Here is a 26,113-nt window from a genome sequence, read left to right on the forward strand (position 1 = left end):
CAGGGAAGTCCCTCAACTTAATTATTAATAACACCCCTTTCACTCTTGAAAGTGTCATCAACTGGATGATAAGTGGTATAGGCATCAAAGAGATAGCACTGAGATGGTGAGATATGGTTGGAAGTAGAATTGCAAGACTTGCTAATAGCTTGGAAGTTGTTGGGGACAAAGTTGTGATTGAAGGACAGGCTGGGTTCTATTGTAATGGTTGCCATTCGGAGTGTTTGCCCTCCCTCTCTCACAGGGCTATTTGGCAACATCTGCAGACATTTTTTGATTGTTACAACTAGGGATGGGGGTGCTACTGACATCTGGTGGGTAGAGGCCAGAGATGTCACTAAACATTCTGCAATGCACAGGATAGCCTGCCCCACCCCCAGCCTCACACACATACACATATACAGAACAAAGAATTATCCAGCCCCAAATGTCAATGGTGTCAAGGTTGAGAAACCCTGTTCTAGAATGACACTCAGGTTTCTAATTCCAAACTGAGCAGATGTTGGTGCTATTTACCAAAACAGGGGCAAATGAATAAGGACCATAATTCTTGGGGAAAACAAACCATTCAATCTTGGTCATATTAAGTTTGATATTCATATGAGAGATCCAAATAGCTTAGCTGTTTTAAATTCATACCAACTAGTACAAGATAGGTGTCTCATTCTAAATGCCACTGGATGAGGATTATAAGACTTTCTTTTCCTGGGATGATTTTAATCCTATTGGGTAATTGACAAGAAGATTTAAGAACAATATTGTACAGATGAAATCCTGCAATGTACTTGGTATCATTTTTGAGGTAAACAACTATTCTATTAGAAATGTTCTCTCTAGTTCTTAGCTTCCTGCCTATGGTGAGAGGTAGACATTATTGTCCTGTATTTATAAGGGAATATGAATGTATGCCAATATTAGCAGTCTGATCAAAGTTCAGATTACATTTCTCCCTTCTCAGCCTTTCAGTTTAGTCCCTGTCATAAAGGTAATTTATCTAGCAGTACTTAGTTTTGATCAAATCTAATATATATACATATAAACTATACTATAGTACATTATAGTATAATTATAATATAAAATATTATAAAATATATATCTATATGTCTATAATATATATATATGTTCTCTCTCTCTAAATATATATATATGTATGTGTGTGTGTGTGTATACAAACATATATATACTACAGAAGAAGGAAATTTTCAGTGTGACTTTGTAATTGCAAGCTTGTAAATGTAAGCAAGGTTAACTTGTTAATTTAGCACACCTTTAAGGCATACTTCCTGGCTTCAGACTCTGGGCTAACCCTGGGGTTACAAAACCTTCAAAGCACTCACAGTTCAATGCAGGAAAGAATGGGCAGGTATTTAATACTCACATGTATATAAATTTCTGCAGCTTAAGATTAGCAAATATATTCCTTGTGATGTCAATAAAATGCGTCAAAAGTTCTAAGGATGGCTTTGCTTAGGGAAAGTTTGGAAGTTTTTATGAAGAAGTGATATTTGATTTGGGTCTTGAAAAATGAGCAAGAGCTTATAGGCACAAAAATGGGAGGAAATGCACTACACATTGCAGGGATGACACGTGCAAAGTCAGAGTCGTTAAGAGTATACCATGCTTGGAAATGCTGAGAGATTCATGTTAGGGCAGAGGTGCATGAAGGGAACTTCCAGGAGCTGAAGCTGGAAAGGTAGGTTAAGGGATGACTGTGAATAGACCTGGATGCCAAGTTAATGTATATGGAATTTAAGGGTGAGCTAATAAGCCAGGAATGTGGCAATTCAAAACAGATTTTTAAAGGAAAATCTCCCTGCAGAAGTATACAGAAAGGAATAACTCTTGGCAAGAAGACCATTATATCAAGAGGCTGCTATAATAACCCGAGTGAAATACCAAAAAATAGTCAAAATTTATACCAAGACACCTGACTTAGGAGACTAGGTAGATGATGTCTCTGCTAGAAGACTGAGAGACAACACAGGCAAAGCTCAAGAAAAAAAGAGGCAAAGAAAGAATTACAAGAGGAAAAAATAAGAAGAGAGTGGTGTGATGAGAGACACTGAAGGAGAAAACTTCTAGAAACAGTGACAGCTAACTGTTAATGTAGTAAAATGGCCAAGTAAGCTGGAAAATATAAACAAGTTATTGAATTTGGCAGGTGATCGAATACCTAGGTAAAAAGCATTTTTTCAGCAAAGTGATGAGGGAAGCCAGACTTGAGTTGATTGAAAACAAAGTGGTGACACTATGGGGAAATTTAGTGGAGAAGCAAAGGAAAGACATACAGTTTAAAAGGAAGAGAAAGTCAAGGTCAGGACCATGGTTATAATTTTAGTTTTAATTTTAGTTTTAGAATTTTAGTTTTAGAAGACAAAGCCAGTGGAAAAGGAGGTTTTGCAGTTGTTGCAGCAAGGTGATAGCTCTGGAGGGCAAGAGGGCTGGAAGAAAGTGGAAGAAAGGACAGGTGCTGCTTCAGGTAATTTGGAAGTGGAAGAAAGGGAATTTGAGAGAATTCTTGTCTTTTGGCTTTGCTTTCACTTATGATGTTGGAAGCTTGACTGAGCGGAGGTGAGTTCCTGTAGAGGATTCAGAAAAAGTGGCAAGGGTTTGGAAAATCAGTTATACAGAGAGTTAAAACAAACTGACTAGGGAAAAATGAAAGCTTATTGAGTAGTTTAGAAAGCCCAGCCAAATTCTCTGTCATCTAACAAAAGCATATCTGAAAGGTCTGAATCAGCTGTAATGCTTAGGAATTGAATGACTTGAGAGATGATTTAACTGTACCTCTCATTTTTTAACAAATAAAATGGGGATATAGCAATAATAGTAATAGTTGTCTATTAGAATTGTTATGAGAAGTAATTAAATTATATTTATTAAAGTGACTTGTAAATTCTTAAATGCTATTCAAATAATACCATTTTGACCCAAAGTCAACATTTTCACTTACTCATGACTATACAACCTGGCATATTAAAAGGCTGGCCATGCTGACCCTTTAGCAGTTATGTGGGCCCTGCTTCTTTCCTCACAACAGCAGGATTTGTTCTGTTAGCCTTTTACTCTGCTGTTAAGCCTTGCTATTCACTGCTGTCCTCAATGCTCTGAAGCTACACACTACACCACTCCCCTTCAACCTTGACCATGGAGCTGTACTTTCAGTTCTGTGTTGGTATCTGCTGCTAATAATCCTGGCAGACAATTGTTCATTGTTTCCCTTACCTTCTCATGCTTGAAATTATTCTAGCTTAAAGACGCGGGGAGAGACCCAGAGAGTGAATCATGGTAAGGTAGAAAACTTTGCCTTACTTATAAAAGTATTTATGATCTTGTGATATCGTTAAGTAAAGAGATGGCAGGTGGCTCATGTGGCTTGCTAATGGTCACTATGCACTATTGAGAGTCCCAGGGCAATCAGTGAGCCATCAAATGGTAGATCCCACAGAAGAATGCTTAAATGTCATTTAATCCAACCCCCTAATTTTATACTTGAGTCAACTAACATTCAGAAAAATGAAAAGAGCTTCCTTAAGTCCACTTAGCTATTCAAGGACAGATTCAGAACAAGGACTTGAGGCCCCCCATTCAATGTCTTTGCTATTAAGCTATGTTGCTTCTCCATGATGGCTTAAAACTTTTCCCAGGTCTAATCAACGGACCCAACTGGACTGCCCTGTGATCACTGATCTTACCTTCTTTCTGGATAAAAAAGCCAGCTCTTTCATCTCTTTTCTGGGCTGCTATACGTTCAACCAATTTTTCAAACTCTCTCAAGGCTGTCCTGAAATTGCTAACCTGAAGTGCAAGGTTGAAATGTTTTTCTTCCCTGTTATCCATAGGGACATAGGGAATCTTTTATTTCTGTCCAGAAATAATGTAAATTTGCCAACTTAGAAAACTTTCCAGTTGTTACAATGTCTCCCTGTTACCTCAATTTTTGCCCTAGGTCTCATTCCTTTGATCTTAAAATCCCATACTGTGGGTAGGAATAAGAGTTGCTGCCACTAGGATGTTAGCAGGGAGAAACACTGACTTTGGTCTAATGCATTTCATACAGGCAAACATTTCAGTAAAAATCCTGACCTCATAATGTTACCAGTGTCATGCATATGGTCCTCATTGCATCATAATATATCTGTAACATCATCCTTCCTTCATAAGGAGGAGATTGAGATTTCTTCCCCCACAAATTGTGTGTGTGTGTGTGTGTGTGTGTGTGTATACACTGCCTAAGAGGGAAGAAAAATGGGTAAAGACCAAGTAAGGAAACTGGTGGGGATAAGTCAAAGGACAAGGGTTAGGGAGCACAGAGAAGGCCTCATTAATAGAAAGACATCTGGGCATCTGGGCACAGACATCTGGCACAGACATCTGGGCACAGACCAGAGGGACGTAAGGTAGCAAGCCATGTGGGTAAATGGTAGAAGGGTGTTCCAAGAACAGAAGGCATAAAGTCCTGAGATCAAAGTGTGCTTCACGTATCTGAAAAACAGCGAAGAGATCATGTGACAGGGGTGATGTGGGATGGGGAAGAGAAGTGGGGAGATAAGGTCAGAGAGTCGGGGGGCAGGGAGCAGATTTGTAAGGACAGTCTATACAGTAATCCCTAATCTACTATTGAGTAGAATACTGATATGATCTGATTCACAATTGAAAAGGATTGTTTTAGCTGCTTTGTGGAGGTAAACTGAAGGAGAGAAAGAATAGAAGCAGGGAAACAAATTAGGTGGCAATTTCAATAATCCAAGTAAGAGTTAATAGTGGTTTAGATTAGGATATTAGTGATGAAGGTAGGGCTAAGATGTCAGATTGTATGACGGTAAATATGACAGAATTTGCTGATAGATTAGATGAGAGTGTGATAGCAAGAGAAGGATCAAGAATAACTCCAGGGATTCTGGAAGGATAGAGTAGTTACTCATTTTTGGGGAGCAAGTCAGTGGGAGGAGCAGATTTTGGGGGAAGAATTAAGAGTTCAATTTGGGATGTGTTAAGTTTGAGATGTCTATTAGATAAACAATTGTGGAGATTGAATACTCAGATATAAAAGTCCAGGGTTCAGGGGAGAGCTTGAGAATCATCAACATTTAGGTGGTATTCAGAGCCACTGGACTGGATGAGATCTCCTTGAAGAAGCAAAATAACTGAGGACCAAACCCTGAGCATGCCAGTGTTCAGAGGTCAGAGTGATCAGAAAGAACCACTGACAGAGACTAAGTAGGAGTGGCCAGTGAGGTAGAAGAGCCAAAAGAAAGGAGTATTTCAGAAACCAAGAGAAGAAAGTGTTTTGAAAAGGAAGGAGACATTGGAAGGACCATCAGTTTACTCAATAAAGAAATTGCATGGGAAGAAAAAAGAAGGAAGGAGAACCTGCAGGTTAAAAGGAACTTTAAAGACACACCAACTAGTCATAGTATGTGGACTGTATTTAGATCCTGACTCAACAATCAAACTGAAAAATAATTCCAACATGTCTGAGATAACTGGAAATTGGAACACTGACTAAGATATTTGATGATACTGAGAAGTTACTGTTCATTATTTTAGATGTAATAAATATATATTATATTATATTATTGTTATGTGATATATTTTAGAGTGTGAAATAAAATTCATATTTTATGGCAAGACAAGAAAAATTTAAACATAAAATATTTCTCTGCCCATTGGCCTCCTCTCTGTCCTCTACTGTGCATTGTGTATCTGCATTATGCATTGACCAAACCTTCCCCATCAGTAGAAATACCTGAAAGAGCAACATTCTCCTAGCACCAAAGAAAACAGCCCCTTAAAAGATAACACTCCTTTTTCATCTTGTAAGGGGCCACAGTGATGCTTAGATCTGAACTGTGTAAACTGTCAATAATATGTCATTTAATGTACAGCCCTCTGTCTCAAAAAACTTCACAAGAACTGTGCCTTGACTTCTAACAGGCGGAAAAGTTCTTGGAGCTTTCTCAGATGCTGTTCCTGGGTTATAATTCTCAAATTTGGCTAAAATTGAAATTTTCCATTTCTTTCATAGATTGACTATTGATTAAGTTTCATCGACAAGAGCTACATACTCAAGTATTTACAGATAAGCGTTAAAATACAAAGGAGTGGCAAACTGTGCCAAATACTGATGATAGGCTATATAAGGTGAGGACTGATGATTAACCATTGGAATGTGCGTTATGGTGACCTTGAGAAACACCATCTCAGTGGAATGGTGGATCAAAGAGAGGGTGGGAGGAGGGACTGTGGAAACAGCAAGTATAAATGCATATTATGGCAGTGGCTTTTGGGAACATCTTAAAAGTATAAGCTGGAGCAATTCACAATTATTGTAGCCATTTTTAGAGCTACAGGATGCAGTGGTACCTGTATTTTCTCAATTGCAAAAATGATATAACCATCAGTTTAAAGAACTTAAAAGATATCACTCATGTTCCCACCCCTCTTACAAAATTGTTGATTTTAGAATATTTCCTTCTAGGCTCAGGCCACATACTTTGATAATTGTATGCAGTTTCAATAGAATCATGCACATTATTTAAATATTAATGTATTCTTTCATAAATCTGTCCCCATGTTTCTAATATCCTTCATAAGTATATATTTTTTCTTTTCCATCTATTTTTCTCAACCAAATATTTAATTATTTTATTAATTGCTTTTTTACATATAAATGATTGTGAAGGTGATTGATATAAAAATTCAGAAGCAAGCACACATCTAGCTGTGTAAGGAAAGAAATAATATTGCCACTCTTAGAGAAAGGCTCTAGTTTAAAAAAAAATAGTTGGAATGATTTCCCTGAGCTATTTGGCTTCAGCTTCTATGAGTCTTATAAGATCTTGTGTGTGGAAGTCAGTGACCAAGGCCATGACATAAGGCCTATAGTTAGGTCCTCAGCTGGTCTGTGATGTGGCCCAGGCACCAGATATCTGGTAGAAATCCTGCCAGAAGCAATAGGTTGTTCTGCTTTTTCTGCTTCTGAGTTCACCCTAGTCAACTCTAGTTATCAACATGAGTAAGCGAAGGACCCCTCTGGCGTGAAATGAGAATTCTTGACTGGTGCGTGTGGCAGGGCAGGCAGGAGCTTCAACATTGCATGATGCTGGCCAGCCAGGTACTGCTAAGAATCTGGGCCATGTTCACCCAGGTATTTACAAGATAAAAAAATAATACAAGAGCAGAAGATACCTTGATAACTCTCCTCCGCATGTCTGTCTCTTGAGTTACAGCCAAAACCGATGTCATATATATCAGGGCATAGCTGTCATACTGTTATTTCCCTTTGCCATCACTTTGGAAATTCCCTTATCTTTTCTCTTTTATCCTATATCTTACTTTTCCAGGGTTTATTCCCTCATTTTGGTGGCTTGCATCCAGAAATATTTGCCTGGAAGATAAATGTTTGATACCTTACCCATCTGAAAATATTCTTAATCTTCTTTTGCATTGAATGATACTTGGGTAAGTATAGAATTCCAGGCTGGAAATTGCTTTATTTCAGTGTTTTGAAGATAACATTCCACTGTCTTTTTGCTTCTGGTGTTGCTATTAGAGGAAGTCTATTTTGATCAGATTTTGTTGCTGATTATAAGCTATTCTGATCTCTGATCCTTTGTACGTAACTTATTTTATTCCCGACCCCCCCACCTCAGGAAACCTATAAATGCTCTCTTTGTCCCCATTGTACCAAAATTTCACTATAATGGGTACTGCTGTGGAGAATATATGTATATATAGATAGAGATATAGCTAGAGATAGATATACATTAATCATAACTTCACTAACCAGTTCCTTTAAGAAATTGAATGATTATTCTTCTATAACTCCTTTGTCACCCAAACTCTGCTTTATAGAGCAAGAGTATAAATGAGATTCCATTTTTTTAAAAATACTAATTAATTATTTATTTGGCTTCATCGGGTCTTAGTTGCAGTAGGCAGGATCTTTAGTTGCAGCACACAAACTCTTAGTTGTGGCATGTGGGATCTAGTTCCCTGACCAGGGATTGAACCCGGACCCCCTGCATTAGGATCACAGAGTCTTAGCCACTGGACCACCAGGGAAGTCCCAAGATTCCATTTTAAAACAAATGTATGTATTTGGGGGGAGGGGAATGTGGACAGGTACCCAATTTTCATTAAACTGATCCCTACATCTCACACATCTGAGAAGTTGTATGTACAAAGAGAATTGACATTCAGAACTTGAAGGTATGCCAGATTTTCTTTTTTGAAAAAGTTCAATATCATTCACTAACTTATGTTTCCTAAGGCCAGAAATTGTTCAGATACATTTGGCCAGATTTTCTTCAAGGCTTTTTCTGCTTCTCACTAGGAATCACAGTTCAGACATGTCAGGGAAGGATGAGTTCCAGCCCTTGGAAGGAGATTACTCAGTTGAGTAAGGGTCGAAGAGTCCTCTTAGCTGACATGTGCATGACACAGAAGGCTGAGGGTTATCAGTGAATCTGAGCAAGAGTGGCAGATAAAACCTGTCTCCATTCACACCCTCATACTTTGTAAAAGATTTTTTTTGGAATATGAGGGTTGTGATGATTTAATGCTCCAGAGTGGGAAGGTATTAAAACGGCCTTTTTTCTGTCTTGCCAGGGGCTCCACTTGAGGAATCCCCCCATTCTAGAAAAAGTGCTATACAGCCCATGTAGGAGGATGGGCTGAGAAGTGGAGGCACTGAGAAACCGATTCTTCACAGATGAGTCTATTCTCACCTTCAAAATACTTAAGAGGAGGCAGGTTCATTAAGAGGTTGAAGAGACCCTTGGTGAGCACTTCCTTAGAGAAAAATTTTAGAGTAGTCAAGTGGCCATAACTTTTATCCACTTCTTTCTACCTAACTGGCACTGAAGGGGACAGTCTGTGGCCAGTTCTCCAACAGCAGGCCACATCCAGGATTTGGTAGGGCAAGGATGCATACATATTTCCAGAGGGCCGGATGCAAGACTCTGAGTAGAAGAGTCAAGCTGTGTCATCTTAGCACTGCCTGTAGGGTCTAAGGGCCCTTAACCAGGATCTGAGAGGTAGACCCAAGGAGCCAGCTGACAGAGGCATTGCCCCTGTCGAGGGAATTGTGGGAGAAATATATCCAGTGACCTCAGTCCTCTAGAGATCCCACAAATCACCCCAGGAGAGAAAAACACAGCATTGAAAATCTGCTATAATCAGAGGGCACCAACATCAGATGACAACTTTATCAATCAAGGAAGATTTTTCCTCAAAATCTCAGAGGGGGGCCCAGAGCAGCATCTAAAGGTAGTGGTCAAGGAAACAGGAGAAGCTAAGTTTGTTGTTTCCTCAACCCCCATCCCCAGAAGTTCTCCAGGCTACAGCAGGCTCTGTTTTGGAGGGTTGACAGATGAGTTTTCCAAGAGTTTTAACATTTCATTATTACAATGTTCTGGACTTTATATTACTTGAAAGTGAGCAGAAAGGCTTTGAGAATTGATAAAATGTCAACGAAGGGCAGTGAAGAATAAGTGGAAAGAATATATCTGAAATGAGTACTGCCAGAGACAGTAAAGTTACTTTTTGCTTGCACTATACTGAGTCCAGCTCACTCAGTAAATCGGTTACATTTGCAGACACTGTACTTCTCCTACTTTGAGAGAGTGAGATGCAGGCATAATTGGCATAAGCTTTTTATTGTACTAAAATACACACCACATAAAATTTACCATTTCAACCATTTTAAGTGTACAATTCAGTGGCATTAAGTAATTCACAATTTTGTGCAACCATCACCACTATCCATTTCCAGAAGTTTTGCATCATCCCAAACTGAAGGTCTGTACCCATTAACCACTAACTCCCCATTCCTCCCTCCCCTCAGCCTCTGGTGACTACTATTCTACTCTCTGTCACTGAATTTGCCTATTCTAGGTACCCCGTATAAGAGGAATCTGTAATATTTGTCATTTTGTGTCTAGCTTATTTCACTTAGCATAATGTTTTCAAGGTTCATCTATGATGTAGCATGTATTTGAATTTCATTTATTTCTATGACTGAATAATATTCCATTGTATGTACATAACACATTTTGTTTATCCATTTATCTGTTGATGGACATTTGGTCTAGTTCCACCTTTTGGTTATTGTGAATACTACTGCTATGAACACTGGTGTACAAATACATGTTCCTGTCCCTGTTTTCAATTCTTTTGGCTATACGTCTAGGAGCAGAATTGCTGGATCATATGAAAAATCTGTGTTTAACATTTTGAGGAACGCCAAGCTGTTTCCAAGGTGGCTGCACCATTTTACATTCTCACCAGCGGCACAGCAGTGTTCTAACTTCTCCACATCCTTGTCAACACTTTTTAGTTTCTTTGTTGTTGTTGTTTTTATTTTTTGATAATAGTCATCCTAGTGGGTGTGTGGTTTTGATTTGCATTTCCCTAATAACTAAAGATCAGCTGTTCAAGTGCTTATCAGCCATTTGTATGTGTATCTTTGTAGAAATATCTATTCAAGTCCTTTGACGATTTTTGAATTAGGGATGTTTGGCTTTTTGTTGTTGTGTTGTATGAGTTATGTGTTCTGGATATTAATCCCTTAACAGATATATTATTTGAAAATATTTTCTCCTATTTTGTGTGTTGTCTTTTTACTCTCTTGATAGTGTACAAACGTTTTTCATTTTGATGAACAAAAGTACAATTTATTTTTTCTTTTGCTGCCTATGCCTTTGGTGTCATATCCAAGAAATCATTGCTGAACCTAATGTCATGAAGATGTTTTGTTTCTTCTAAGAATTCTATAGTTATAGCATTTAAGTTTAGCTCTTTGAGTCAATTTATGTATCTGGTATAAGGTAAGGTTCTAACTTCATTTTTTGCATGTGGATATCCAGTTTTCCCAGCACCATTTATTGAAATGTCCTTTCCCACTGAGTAGTCTTGGCATCCTTGTTGAAATCTCTATTCATTACATAGTCTGTCCTTATGCCAGTACTGCACTTGCTTTTTAAGTTGTAGTATTTTTGGCATTATCCTACGATTACATAATTCTGAAAATGAATAGAAACATATATCATTACTGACAAAGTGAATAATATTTGTAGTATCATTACCCGTTTCTGTCGAGTATAATAAATAACCTTAACAGTTCATTGTATTATAAAAATAAATCTATCAAAATTCTTAAACATTTGCCAGAAGCCTCTTATTCCCTTTTTTCTCCTTCACTGATATTATTCCTCTTGCTTAGGCATTGCCCTGGACTTTACTCTAAAGCCAAAGTCCTTTTACTAAAATAGCCAAGAACCTGCATTATCTGGCCAATCACTGCTCACCTACTTCTCTGCCCTTATTTCATAATTCTCATTCCACTCCAGCCACATTGGTTTCTTTGTTTTTCCTCCAATATGCCAAGCACAGTCCCACCCCATTACATCTACCCTGTACCTGCAGTACTCAGTGAGGCTATCTGTAACCACACTGTACAAAATAACAACCTCTCCCCTCCCTCCGAAATACCCTTTCTCTGCTTTACTTTTCTTTATGTCACATTTCACAACACTACATATGTACTTATTTGATAATCATCTGTTCTCCCAACAACACCAGGATGTAAGCTTTGTGAGAGCAGGGACTCAGCACCAATGAATGAATGAATGAATGAATGAATGCTTTAGGAAAGAATATGAGTCCTCCTTCATTCATTCAACTAATATTTATTGAGACCTTACTGTGGACTAGTCAGTAAATGCCATAGACATTAAACAAACAGAACTTGTTAAATGGTTGCATAAATCTAAAATACAAAATTAAATGAGTTTTTTAAAGAAGTGGGTAAGTCAGTCTCACAGACAAATCCAGATTGGAAGCCTTAGTGACAAATCAAGATTTTAAGGACCGAGCACACTGCCCCTCAGCTATTGCTCAATGCACCCTGACGATCAGATTTTACCCCCCAAGGAACTTGTAATGGAGGTTCACTGAGGCTAGTCATTCTCTACCGATCTTTTGAATGGAGATGGGAGGAGGCACACACCTTCGTGGAGGGCAATTACTTTGCCCTTGCACAGACCCTGTGCTAGCCAGCAGTGCCCAGGAAAGGCTGCAGGTCTGGCTAGGGACTGCATCCCCTCGGGCCCTTTTGGGGCCTGTGCAGAGGCAGCAGCGCAGCCCTGCAAAGACAGATCAGTTCACGGACCTGTGCTTGACTTGCCCTCTGTTTTCACTGTGTAAAAGGCCAGAGGAAATGTGCTGCTTCAAGTATAGCACCACCTCTGCACCTGCTAGATATGGTCTGGAGCTTGAGGGCGCAGCCTGGGGGGTCGCCACAGTGAGGGCCTTAGCGACAGGGTGTATCCACTGCTACTTCAGGGAGGACAGGAAGGACAATATGGTCAGGCCTGGGGTGTGGCCTGGGTTTGCATTAAGTGTGCGACTCCGTTTGGCAGCGGGTCGTAACAGCTTCCTGGGAAGGGAGAAGCCAAGGACGGTGTAAACCCCTCATGAGCACGTGGTGGGCCAAGAGCCCATAAATGTTCCTGAATGAGTCGGTGGGTGGTGAACGCCAAGAGGGCTTCCAGCTGGGTGGGGGGAAGCTGCGGAGTGAGGAATCACGGTGGTTGAGGTGCCTCCCGTCTCTCACTGACTGGGCGGGTGGGGCCGGGGTACCGGAAGGGGGCGAGGGAAGAGGAACCTGGAGAGCAGGGACTCCGCGGACTGCGAGAAGGGGCGGGGCTACAAGGCGCGTCGCGGCGGGACTACAATGGCGGGAAGGGGCGGGGTTACGAGGCGCGCCGGGGGCGGGGAAGGGGCCCCGAGCGGCATCTAGCTGCCCGCGCATTGGCCGGAGTGGGTGACGGATACCTCAGAGCGCCCTGCGCCCCACCCAGAACCTAGCGCGCCGGCGCCCGGCTTGCACGCGGCAAGGCACTGCGGCGGCGGCTGAGCCGGCTGGGAGGGCGGCGAGGGGCTGTGGCCTGGGCAGCCGAGGCTTACGTAGCCTGTCAGCCAGGGCGCCTACGAGCTCCTGGTGCTTCTGCTCGGCTCCGTGGGACTGCTGGGCGTCGGCAGCAGCCTGCTGGTGCTCGTCCTCTACCTCAAGTTCCCGCGACTCCGCAGCCCCGCCCGCCTCTTCCTGCTTCACGTCGGCCTCGGCAACCTGCTACCCTCCGTCCTCCGGGCCGCGCTAGCTTTCGCGTTCCGCCCGAGGGGCGGCGTGGTGGGGGGCGCCACGAACTGCGTGTGGGACGGCTTCAGCAACAGCCTGTGGGGTGAGTGGCCGGGGTAGACCTCCCGCTCCTGCGGCCTCCTGCCCCCGGCCCCGCCCCCTCCCGCTCCTGGACCCCAACCTCGCGGCGGTGCTCCCCTGACTTCACCTCCCCCTACCTCTATTCTTCTGATCTCACCTCATCCCTTGTGACCTCGCCTTCCCCCTGATCTCACCCGCTTCCCCCCACCTCTGCATCTTCCCCGCCGACCTCTTCTCCAGCACTCGCTGATCTCCCTCCCTCCCTGTGCTCACCAGGCCTCACGCCAACCCAAACCCCAGCCTGTCTGCAGCCCCATGTCCCCTGTGCCCACCTCCTCCATACCCCTTTCTGGCCGCTGTGCAGCTCATCTCGCTTCTCTGCTTTCATCTCCTAATTTAATTCAACAGGGCACGAGACAATGGCTTTTACACTTTGAGGAAAGAAATGAGGGGCTGTGGAGTTAAGAGATTCAAGGAAGAAAGTGTTTGATTTGTGAAAATTGGAGAGGGTGATGAGGAAAGATCTAATTCCTATATTACTTCTCTAAAGTGAGAGGTAGAAACCTAACGTAGTAGTAATGTGTAAATTCTTTGAAAAATTTGCCCATTAGCAGTTGTAAACCTTTGACTGCTTCCTAGGAAGTGAGATCGTTTTATTCAGGTCCTCAGAATGCAAATTGGCATGTGCCCTATTAGCTATTTTTACTATAATTTCCTCCTTATAGTTTCCAGCACACCAAAATCTAAGGTGAGTTTGCAGATGGCCCAGAGAATCCCAACTCAGATGAACAAATAATTAGCTGTGCAGCCAGTAGATTTCATTAAAGTAGAACTTGATTGTGAATACAGTACTCTTAACCCATATGGAAGATTTAAGTCTCACTGAGACTTGACATTTTGAAGGATGAACCACCCAGTGTGTCATTGAAGATGTGATTTTTCTAAGATTAGGAAAGTATCCTTTTGTGTGTGCTCCAGAATTCATTTGTACAAAGATTTGAAATAGAAATGTATATTTCTCAGGTCTTAAATTTCCTTTTAAAAAAAAAGAATCCTGAAATCCATTGATAATTTATTACTGCCTTTATCTTGGCAGGTTTATGAGAATAAAATCTTTGTAGTGTTATCAAAAGTATTTTCTTATTCACCAACCTTCTATGTGGTGACAAATCTAAATATTATATTTGTTATGATTCTTTTTTTATATTTTGAGGGAAACAAGAAAATGCAATAGAGATCATAATTTTATTTGATTGTCTCAATGATTCTAATGTTCTAATATTACCTACCCCTTCCCCAGTAACCCCTTATCTGAGAACTTCATTTATACAAAGATTTGAAACTTGGGAGGGGTTTGTAGGTGTGTGAAGGTGGTGATATAGATCACACTATAGATTACACTCTTTGTATTAATTTAAAATACTAACAGGCAATGTTTCAGGCAGGGCTAAGCTTTAAAGAGGGCAATTCAAGCCAAGCCCTAAAGTGTCATCAGTAGCAGAAATTGGGTCACAGACATTAAAGTTCTTATCTTTAAAAAGTGTTTTTTCTGTGCTGGGAAATTCAGCTTCTATCCTGACTCGGTGCCTGGGAATTTGAAAACAGGGGTATATTGAGTTTTTTTATTAGTACCAGCATCCCCCTTCTTCCTCATCCCTTCTATCTTGTGGCCCCACCCTGCTGTGTCTCCTTGTCTCTTCCATCCTTTTTCCTCCCTCATCATCCCTGCTTAGGTCTCACCCCAATCAGAAGGGATTTTCTAAGACTGCTAGAAATGTTCACCACACAGTATTTTGCCTGACTACTGCTCTTTCTCTGGGCATTTCTTTAGTGCTTTCAACAATGACTTTAACCTGTTTTTAAGTTAGAGGTGGAAACTCTGGGGCAAGAGGTTCTGAGTCTTGTTTAAGCCCTGGGAGACAAGTCAATAGTGGGTTATGGTGGAGCTGAAAAAATTCTTAGCAAAGATTAAGAATTTCTTTGCCTGGGGTAAATTCAAAAGACTGTGCTTCTAGGTAAGAGTTAAAGATGAAAAGAGGGAGGATGCTTCCCTCATTGTTATCCCTGAGGAAGAACTAACCAACCATGGAGTATACTGAAGGGGCAGAACATTTTAAAATACTAAAAGTGGCTGCTTGCTCCAGAGGCTTCTGGAGAGGCTGCCTCATCAAGTGGAAAGACCACTGGTCTGATGGTGTGAGAGTGGGTCCCACTCTTGATCCTGTGGCTACCCATCATGTGGACTTTCCCAGTCACTTAATTTCTCCAGCCATCAGTTTTCTCATCTTTTTTGCAGGGTAGTTGAGCTAAATGTGTTAAGGTTGTCCTGTCCTGCTTTGTATTACGAGGACTCCTTTGATACCTATAGGTTAGAAGGTGCCTGGTTTTAGCACTTACAGCTTATATCCTCTCCCTTACTCCCAGCCCTCAGCTGTATCCACTTCTAAACTGAGAATACGTACATACTATGGTTACACTTCTTCACATACCCTCATGGGTTCTGTCTTCCTCTGCACACCCTGCTGGAAGAAAGCAGAATAAGTAACTCAAACATACTCACATACTTATGTGAGTAGGCCTGGCAGCCACTTCATTCTGTGCTCAGTTTCTTGTTTCTGAGGGAATGTTGAAAGCAAGTGAATCCCTGATATTCTTGAGGCAGAGGCTTTGACTAGACAGGACTATTAAGATTGCCATCTCAAACTGAGCAGTCAGTTCAGTGAATTAGTCAATTTAATCTAAGTTCCAATTGAACAGCTTGTTTTACAGATGTCTAGGATAATTAGTCATCTTAGCCTAGGCGGACCCAGTATGCACTGATCAGTAAGTATAGTGGTAGGAAAAATTAGAGCTCAAGAAACTCACTCTTACTGTGCAGTGATGAATGACAGAAAGGCCACCTAGCATGTGTGTGTAATGCTTTAGCCTGAAGACTTCCAGGTGAGTATGCCTTTCAACCCTTTGGCTGTTGCACCTCTGGCCATACCTACCACCACACAGGTGTTCTGCACATGGAGTATAATCAGGATGATGCTGGACAGGAGAGACTTTCTTCACTACCACCTCCTACCCCTTCAAAAACAAGAACAACAAAAAACATGTTAACCTTGGCAGAGGGTGTTTGGACAGCCCTTTATCTTGGAAGACAGAGATTCAGGGTCTCAGAGCTAGAGTCTCGCAAAATGCAAGTCACCCTATGTTGACTTGGGTTTTAGAAATAGGTGTTATTTTATGTTAAGATATTTTAACATATGGACCCAGGACTTTTCCTTTATAACTTATACCTAAAAAACACACCTGTGCGTATGTACATTCATATAAGGATTTCTTATAAAAATATTTTCCCTTCAGTAGACCAATTCTTTCATATACCTAAATATTTTAAAATGCTAGTTGTATTATTGAATTAATCCTTTTTTAATAATCTGAATAGCTAATTCAGTTGAAATAGTCTCATGCTGCTCCCATAAGATTCAAGTGGTAGGTGGGACATGGAAAAATCTTCTATTCATCTGTCCTAGAAGCATGCACAGACTGTATTGCCACAGAAGTATGCATAATCATGACAGTGTGCACATTGTATATAGTCTGTTTCCATAAACACAGTGGAGCCACATGTTACTTGCAATTTAATCTCACAGTTGTATATCATTTATTCAGATATTTAAAAGCAAAAATTATAGAATTGTATTATGTTAATTCTTCTTTATTTTTGTGGGATGTTATTTTATCCATTCTTCATTGTTGAATTACATGATTTGGAGGAGTCTGTATCTTTTGTTCATTTTCAGGAAATTAGAAAAGATGTGAGAAAGCATTTAATGACTTGCTTTAGTAGAGGCTTATGTCCTAAAAATAAGTTGGGCTCCATTGGATTGTAATTGCTGTTGCATGAAATTACTTTTCTCTTAATATTGTTTACAATTGTATTCTTTCTTGAATTTTCTTCTTTCAGAGAAGAGTTCCAGTCACAAATGCACATGTGATACATTTTGACATTCACTGCTAAGATGAAATGCAGAAGTGAACACAACACACTCATTCTAGTATTCTCAGATATGATTAGATGTACTTTATCATGTTTTTATGCTACTGACCTATAAGAAAAAAATACTAAAAAAGGGTAGCAGTTAAACACCTAGGACCTGCAACTTCAGTACGTCTGGGATGATCTGGAATATCACAAGGAGAGATTTTATTACAGCATATTCACACCTTATCTGAGCCCTCAGCCTATGTTCATACACATTTCCTTCATTAGAAGTTGTCACCAGACGCTTTACCTCCCAGGATGGACAACAGGCTCCCAACAGAGTTTGATGTGGTTGTAATAGGGACAGGTTTGCCTGAATCCATCCTTGCAGCTGCATGTTCCAGAAGTGGTCAGAGGGTTCTGCATCTTGATTCAAGAAGTTACTATGGAGGAAACTGGGCTAGTTTCAGCTTTTCAGGATTGCTCTCCTGGTTAAAGGAATATCAGCAAAACAGTGACATTGGGGAAGAAAGTACTGCTGCATGGCAAGACATGATCCATGAAACAGAAGAAGGCATCACTCTTCGCAAGAAGGATGAAACCATTCAACACACAGAAGTTTTTTGTTATGCCAGTCAGGATATGGATGGCAATATTGAAGAGACTGATGATCTGAAGAAAAATCCTTCCTGGGTAGCATCTAGTACCCTCATTAAACCTCTGGATTCTGCATGCTTGTCTGAAGAAATGCACTCGTTATATGTTTCTAGCAATGAAGTGCCTGCAAAAGGGACTCCAGAAAACAATGGAGAAGTAACTGATATAGCAGAAACCTTGGTGAAAGAAGAATATTGTGGATATAAAACTTATAAACACAGAGTTTCAGATGGTGCTAAAGATGAAATCAAACCTATATTGGAAGAGAACAGTGATCCACCAAAGAGAAACAGGATTACTTACTCTCAAATAGTTGAAGAAGGCAGGAGGTTTAATATTGATTTGGTATCAAAGCTGCTTTATTCCCAAGGACTGTTAATTGATCTTTTAATCAAATCAAATGTTAGTCGTTATGCAGAATTTAAAAATGTCACTAGGATTCTTGCATTTCGAGAAGGAAAAGTAGAGCAGGTGCCTTGCTCCAGAGCAGATGTCTTTAATAGCAAAGAGCTCACTATGGTTGAAAAGAGGATGCTAATGAAATTTCTTACATTTTGTTTAGACTACGAACAACATCCTGATGAATACCAAGCTTTCACGCAATGCTCATTTTCAGAGTACTTAAAAACCAAAAAATTAACCCCCAGCCTCCAACATTTTGTACTACACTCAATTGCAATGATGTCAGAGTCATCTTGCACAACAATAGAAGGCCTTAAAGCAACAAAAAACTTTCTTCAGTGTCTTGGAAAGTTTGGCAACACTCCCTTTTTATTTCCCTTGTACGGCCAAGGAGAAATTCCCCAGTGTTTCTGCAGGATGTGTGCAGTTTTTGGTGGAATATATTGTCTTCGCCATAAAGTACAATGCCTTGTAGTTGACAAAGAATCTGGAAGATGTAAAGCAATTATAGATCACCTTGGTCAAAGAATAAATGCTAAATATTTCATTGTGGAGGATAGTTACCTTTCTGAGGAAACATGCTCAAATGTGCAGTACGAACAGATATCCAGGGCAGTGCTCATTACGGATCAGTCTATACTAAAGACAGATTCAGATCAGCAGATTTCCATTTTGATAGTACCTCCAGTGGAACCAGGAGCATGTGCTGTTCGAGTCACTGAATTGTGTTCTTCAACCATGACGTGCATGAAAGACACCTGTCTGGTACATCTGACCTGTTCATCTTCCAAAACAGCAAGAGAAGACTTAGAATCAGTGGTGAAGAAATTATTCACCCCATATGCTGAAACAGAAATAGACAAGGAAGAACTTGCAAAGCCAAGACTCTTGTGGGCTCTTTATTTTAACATGAGAGATTCCTCAGGAGTCAGCAGAAGCTCATATAATGGCTTACCTTCCAATGTTTATGTCTGCACTGGGCCTGACTGTGGACTAGGAAATGAACACGCAGTCAAGCAAGCTGAAACACTCTTCAAGGAGATCTTTCCAAGTGAAGAATTCTGCCCCCCACCTCCAAATCCAGAAGACGTTTTCTTTGATGGTGATGATAAGCAACCAGAGCCTCTTGGAGCCAATACTATAATAATAGCCCAACTAGAATCCTCTGAGGGAAGCAAAAACCTAGAAAGCTCAGAGAAGCACCTTCAAAATTAGAAAAAAGCAAACTGGAAATGCTACTTTGGGCCTTCATCCAGTATCAGAATATTCTCATTTAAAGGACAGTTTCCTATATGAGTAATTAGAAATGGTTATTTGATGAATGGCATGCAGATGTTGTCTATAATTCTGTTTGTGACTTTCAGTTATTGGATGTATTTGTTAACCTATCAATAATTGATTTATTAGTTATTGGACTTCTTTTTGTTTCAGAATGGGTTTCATGAGCCAGAATCTTAAACAGGGTTAGCTTTAGTACTGGGTATATATGTAAGGGTTCCATATTAGCCATGGTGCTTAAAGGAAGATGGTATTGTATCTGCTGATCTTCAGATTTTATTATTGTCTACAGAACAATAACATCTAAGGAATATTTTAATTACTTTTGTAGCTATTACAGTTGCTACCACCTCTGAATAGTGAAACACACACAGAGGAAATTATGTGGGTCTTTTCTTTATAATATAAAGATAATATATTAAGTATGATCCTTTATTTGTGAAGGTGATGCCTACAATACATCTTGCAGTTTAATTCTCCTACTTGAGCCTTGTAACCGATGAGGCAGTGATGCCACCACAGTCTTATACATTGCAAAAAGAGTCAGAGTTCATTTAGTAGTTGAAGAGCTCATTCTTGGGAGGTTCAGTCCAAAGAAAATCTAGGGGAAAAGATTAGCTCTGGTTTAATATTTCAGAAAATTTCTGAAGAGCACTACTCTGGCACCTAAAAGAAAAGAACTTCTAAGTAACTCAGGCTAAAGAAAAAATAAATTGCTCCAGGAAAAGATATTACAGAATGCTTGTTCTGAAATTGCTAAGGAGAAACTGAGTGAAGCATTTTTAACCTGGGATTACAGATGGTTTTTAAAATCCATCTGTAAATAGATTTCCCAAGCTTTCTCAGTGAAAGCGAAGCATACCATCTTGTTGACTCCACCACTTTAATTAGTAACACTACAATTGATAGGAGTGAATCAAAGGAGGGTTACCATGTCCCTTTGGTTGTGTCCCACCCCACAAATAATGAGGTAAATGCCTTCGTAATCAACTCCTGCCTCTTAGCTGTTATCTAGAGGATAGAAAACATTTTTTTCCAGAACTACCAGAAGTCATAAAACTGGTTATACTCTAGCAGCAGAAGCTTGTGGAGCTGTCAGAAGAAATAAACTTCCTTCTCTTTAGGTCACTGTTTCCATTCCTCAGACAGAGAATGATAATCCTATAGGAAGGATTTAGGAAGGGATAGGAAAGGATATAGGAAGCCCTTTTAATACAGTTTTTGTCCTGGAACAGAGCATTTGCTATGTGCTAGGCACTTATTGTGCTCTCTAATTACAGTTTCTCAACAACCCTGTGAGGCAGATATTATTGAATACATTTTCAAAGAGAAAATAAAGACTTAATAATTCTCTCTGAGTCTGTTTTGTGGAAGAGCCAACATTGGAATCCAGGCTTTCATGATTTCAAAATCTTTCAACTGATGTTAACTGTTAGAAGAGTGTAGGTAGTGTAGAAGGAAAAGATGCTCATGAAAACCAGTCTAGCATTGCTAGTTAATCAAAGACAGACATCTCTTGGTTTATTGAGTCAGAAAAATATGAAAATAAAGATTAATTAAAAATAAATGTGGCTAAGAGCTATGGATCTCATTGAAGCAGAATTTGTCTAAAGGTTTAACAAAATCATACTTTTTAATGTATCTTTTGATTATTGTGTTATAAAAAGTAATGTTACTAGGCCAAAATATGCTTTGAATAGTCTGTTGATCTTCTATATGTGAGGAAAATGAAACAAGAAAGATTTAAGTAATTTTCAGCCTACTGAAGTAGAGAAGTCATTAATTGGTATTAATATGTTTTGAATCTAGCAGATCTATTATTGGGTGGATTCTAAGGCTTAAACTTATCAAAACAACTGAAATAGACCTAAAAATTAGTTATTAAAATGTAAAAGAATTTAAGATGTTAAGTGAAATGGAGGTGAAGGTAATCCAGACCTATTGAAAAATTTTAATTTCTGTATCATGAATATTTTTATTCATAAGAATTTGAGAAGGGCAACGAGAAACTGCAAAAAATGATAGAACCAAAGATAATGGAAACAGGAAAATGTTAGATTAGATAAAATAAGGGTTTTAAAAACTAAGAAAATGAATATATTGGTTTCCTACTTGAATGCAAATAAATTGGAAATGAAAAAAGTTATTACCAATAAAAAGCATTTTAAAAATTAGAGGATATTATAACCTAGTATAATTTTCTGACAAGTTGGAATTTTACCCTTATGGGCTTATTGGTGAACTTTTTCAAATGTTCAAAATATAAATAATACCTGTGTATCAAAAGATGATATAATATTTGCAGTTTGAGGTTAATATTGCCTCAATGCTAGGAGTCAAACATTTTGAAAAGGGTCTCATTCTGAACAAATGCAGAATATTAGCAAATGATACACAACATAAAAATAATTATTTACTGTGACTCAGGATTATAAGGTTGGTGTTCAACAGAATAACCATTAAATCAATATCAACAGAACAAAATAGTAAAAATGCAAAGTACTAACTACAGGTAACTTTAAAAATATTAATAAAATTCATCATTTTTTATTTAATTATCTCTGGTAATGATTTTTTTGGTTTCTCATTGTGATAATTACTAAAAACCAAGAATTAACATCATTCCTATTAGGAAAACATATAGGAAACATTTCTCAAGCAGAAATTAAATAATCTTGGCACTACTTTTATTTATATATGGTTGAAAAAGCTTGTCATTGTAATAAATCATTAATAAGCATTCATAAATGAGAAAGATAAGGAAAGAAAGCACAAATATTTTCTATTGACATGACTTTTAAACTGGTGAAACCTGTAGTATCATAAACATGCTGACAATAAAAGACTAATTCAGGAAGTTGCAGGATGTATAACTTTAAAATTATTCTTATTTCTTGGGCTTCCCTGGTGGAGCAGTGGTTAGGAGTGCGCCTGCCGATGTAGGGGACGCGGGTTCATGCCCCGGTCTGGGAGGATCCCACGTGCCGCGGAGCGGCTGGGCCCGTGAGCCATGGATGCTGGGCCTGCGCGTCTGGAGCCTGTGCACCGCAGCGGGAAAGGCCACGACAGTGAGAGGCCCGCGTACCGCAATAAATAAATAAATAAATAAATTTAATCTTATTTCTAGATTCAAACAGTGACAAACTACAACTTAACGTGTTTGGGTATTAACATATACAAGCCATTTAAAGAAAGTTATACAACTATATTGAGGTAAGAAAGATGCTTATATAGAAGCAGGTTACAGGAACTGCATCCTAGTATAATGAAAAGGAAGTAAATAGGAAATCTGAAAACCAAAATTAGAGTCCTCACTTTACTACTTACAAGTTGTGTAATCTTGGGAAAATCATGCCTACTTTCCATTTCACCATCTATAAAATAGAAATAATGCTTTGCAGAATTATTATGAGGATTAAATTAATGTAAAAGAAATTATGTCCAAAGGACTGGCAATAGGGTGAAGTTAGTATGTAGATATACTACACTTCCACTTAACGTTCCAACTGGATGCTTTATATAATTTGACAGAATTGTGATAAATAATTTAGGAAAATAAGCAAGGATATGTCTTTTTAACTTGGGAAAAAAGGGAGTTTTGCACTTCAGATCGTTAAAACATGCTGTTAAGCATCTTTTCTAAATACACTATGGTATTGAGTAGAAAGTTTAAGACTAATAAACCAATTGCAAAGAAATATATAATAACTGCTTGTGGAAAGATTAGCTGGATGTAAGTATAAAAAAAGAAATTAGATCCACTTCACACATAACAGTTTGTTCCAGATTAAGATCTTCAGTATAAAGGTAAAAATAAAAAGACTACAATTCTCATCCCAATAATTTTGCAAAGGAAACTTTATGGCAAAGAAAAATAGTGACAAGGTAGATGAGATCAACTAAGAAAAATGAAAAATGTATACTAAATAGGAAGAAGACAAGAAATGGGGTATAAGCCACTTGCATTACACAAGGATAAAGTACTCAATATTTTTTAAAAGGCAAGTGCAAATCCATAGGACTTTGTGCTCTTTACTAGGCAAGTTTATGAAAGAATTGAGTTGAAACAAGAAGATAGAAATAAAATGGTATTCAGATTTACTAATATTAAAAATGCAAACTAGAGCAACTTTGACTTAGTTCATGCAATTATATTAGAAAAAAAATTTTTAATTGCATGTATACTCATACCAGTAGCATTATTATATTAATGTAGTTTTTTTAAAGAACTATTTAGAAGAATATAAGAACTCTATAACCAATCTGTCTTTTGATAGCTCTAACTCACTCTGAGTAGCATATGCCCAGGAAAATATTTTAAAAGAAAAAAAAGTCTATTTGTATAAAGATATTTCTAGTGATTGCATTCATTTGAGTTTTAAAAAAAGCCCAGTAATTGGGAACTGGATAAGTAAATTTTCACATATTGCTATTGCTATCATAGACTGTTATATAGCCATTAAATAGTATTGATATATGTAAAACCATATGGGAAAATGTTTAAATGAGACTTGAAAGTGCTAAAACATAAATTATTGTATTTACTGATTGTGTAAAAATTTAGATCTGTACATTGGAAAGAATCCGAAGAGAACATTGTAATTAACATTAAGAGGTTCTTTTTTCTATAAAATACTGATGTGTGAAATAAAAAATAAAAGATTAATTGGTAAAATGGTTTACTGAATTGGTGAGAAAATTATTGATTTCTAAACTTCTAAATTTCTCCTTTAAATTAAAAAATATAAGTGTTAGTGTCAAAAGATAATCTCCAAAAACATGGACAGAAAGTTTTCCGACTCTTGGTGGGAAGGAATTCTTGGTCAAGATGGATTTTGCATCTTTCTCAGTTGCCCAACATTAAGAAATAAGGTATATTGTGACGCTAGGTAAATAGATAGATAATTTTTTAAATGGGAATCTCAGAGCCAGAGGTAGAAATAATAGAAATGATACTAATGCATTCCAGGACATCAGCATGAAGACATTATATACTAAAGTATGGCCCCTAATCCAAGAACATACTTCATTTTGGAGTCTTGGAGGCCAGGGAAATGAAGGTTGGGTTTGGATTGGTAGAAGTGGCCAAGCCTGGGTCTGAGGAGTGCTTTCAGGGAGACCGGTGTTAAGGACAGATCTCAGGGGACTGAGGATGCTGGCAGACCCTTTCTTGTTAGTCTGAGACATCCAAATCAAGGTGATTTAATTCAACAAACATCAGTTGAACATCAAATGTGGGTTATGAATTTGAATTATTCTAGGGATTAGAAATATAAATGACAGATCCTCTAGAGGATGTATGTTTTGTTTTATCTTTATGGGAACTGAAGGTGTTTTCTATCCATCACTCCCCATCATAACCACCTCCTTTCACCTGCACTCCCCCCCGCACCAAAACAAAGAAAAGAAAAAAGAGAAATCTGATTTGTGGTGCATGACATTCCTTTAAAGGAATACCAAGACCTTTTATTATGCAGTTGCAAACAAGTAGCTTAGTAAAAGTTAAACGGTAGATCAGTTAATACTTTCTGAAATCTATTTCAGCTAACATTCCGTTAATTAAGAAGTTTCTGACAATCAGAAGCTTTCTGTCTTGCCTGTGGGAAGGAGTGAAGAGAAGGTACAAGAGATTGGGTCCCAGAAGCCCAAAGCGTTGAGAGCTCAGAGAATAGAAGTATAAAGAAATCAAAATGAGAGAAGCAGGTCATAAAGATTCAAAACAAAAAATTCTAATTAGGATTAGATTAGGTTCACCTACCTTTGTCTTGGCAGGACAGATAGAAGTCATGCTTTTATTGCGTTGAGGTAGTTGCTTCCTCTTTGAAGATTTATACATTTTTATTTCAGTATTTTTACTCTCATAAAGAGGCATTGTTTCCAGTATAGTTCTTACCCTTTTAACCAACAACCAAATATATTCACATTTCTAAAGCAGGGGACACAATACCTCCAGCTGTATGTAAGCCATGAACAAAGATGCTGAGTGATTCAACTGAAAGAATTTGACTCTAACATGAATATTTTGACAGCAGTTCTGCTACAGCATTTGTAGGATTTTTTCTCCTGACAACTACATTTTTTTAATATGAACCTCAAGACAACTACATAAGGTAAGAAAGGGCAGGTATTTATATCCATTTTACAGATAAGACTTGGAGAAATTAAGTGATTTGCCTGGACTCTCTCCTAGTAAGTATTCAGATTCATTAATTAGAATTAAAATGTAACTTCTGCCTTACCTTCATCTCAAGATGATTATTTATTGCATGTAAGAGTGCACAGCACATAAATCACTATTTTAAAAGTGGTTGCTTCTAGAATTTGAGAGTACTTTTTTTTCAATAAATAAATCATCCTATAAATTAAAATTTGTATAGTTCAAGTGGGCTGACTAGAATTGTGCAAATTGCTCACACCTGAAATCAAACTTTCTCCTGGTTTTTATGTCAAGAGCTTCATTTCTATAATACAGTATTTTTATTAGTTCCTGTTGATATCCTATAATTTTGACATTTGCTTGTTGCTAAACATATATTTAACCCTTAATACACTCTGAACAGCATGAATAAAGGTATAGA

General features: G+C 38.6%; 3 protein-coding genes across 4 annotated transcripts in view; 2 read left to right on the top strand and 1 right to left on the bottom strand.

Moving 5' to 3' along the window:
- Window positions 1-3,840, bottom strand: part of WDR64 (WD repeat domain 64) — a gene marked incomplete at both ends in the record, with an annotated part of 159,241 nt that extends 155,401 nt beyond the window's left edge. Inside the window, one exon of the mRNA XM_082833645.1 lies at window positions 3,696-3,840. Within this exon, the coding sequence (XP_082689771.1) occupies window positions 3,696-3,840 (145 nt within the window). The remainder of the gene's footprint in view (window positions 1-3,695) is intronic.
- Window positions 3,841-12,509: 8,669 nt separating this feature from the next.
- Window positions 12,510-26,113, top strand: part of OPN3 (opsin 3) — a gene marked incomplete at both ends in the record, with an annotated part of 58,361 nt that continues 44,757 nt past the window's right edge. The window contains 2 exon segments of the mRNA XM_082858130.1: window positions 12,510-12,829; window positions 12,985-13,247. Of these exon segments, the coding sequence (XP_082714256.1) occupies window positions 12,510-12,829; window positions 12,985-13,247 (583 nt within the window).
- CHML (CHM like Rab escort protein) lies at window positions 13,136-24,134 on the top strand. Of its 2 annotated transcripts, XM_082833646.1 has the most exons (3): window positions 13,136-13,247; window positions 17,181-20,782; window positions 23,763-24,134. In XM_082833646.1, the coding sequence occupies exon 2, from the start codon at window positions 17,517-17,519 to the stop codon at window positions 19,470-19,472; it is 1,956 nt and encodes a 651-aa protein (XP_082689772.1). In that variant the 5' UTR covers window positions 13,136-13,247; window positions 17,181-17,516; the 3' UTR covers window positions 19,473-20,782; window positions 23,763-24,134. The 2 variants fall into 2 exon arrangements, with proteins under 2 accessions (XP_082689772.1, XP_082689773.1); XM_082833647.1 differs by lacking the exon at window positions 13,136-13,247 and having other exon boundaries at window positions 16,956-20,782.

The sequence above is a fragment of the Leucopleurus acutus genome, assembly GCF_964270905.1.
Source record: "Leucopleurus acutus genome assembly, chromosome: 2".
Taxonomy (NCBI): Eukaryota; Metazoa; Chordata; class Mammalia; order Artiodactyla; family Delphinidae; genus Leucopleurus; species Leucopleurus acutus.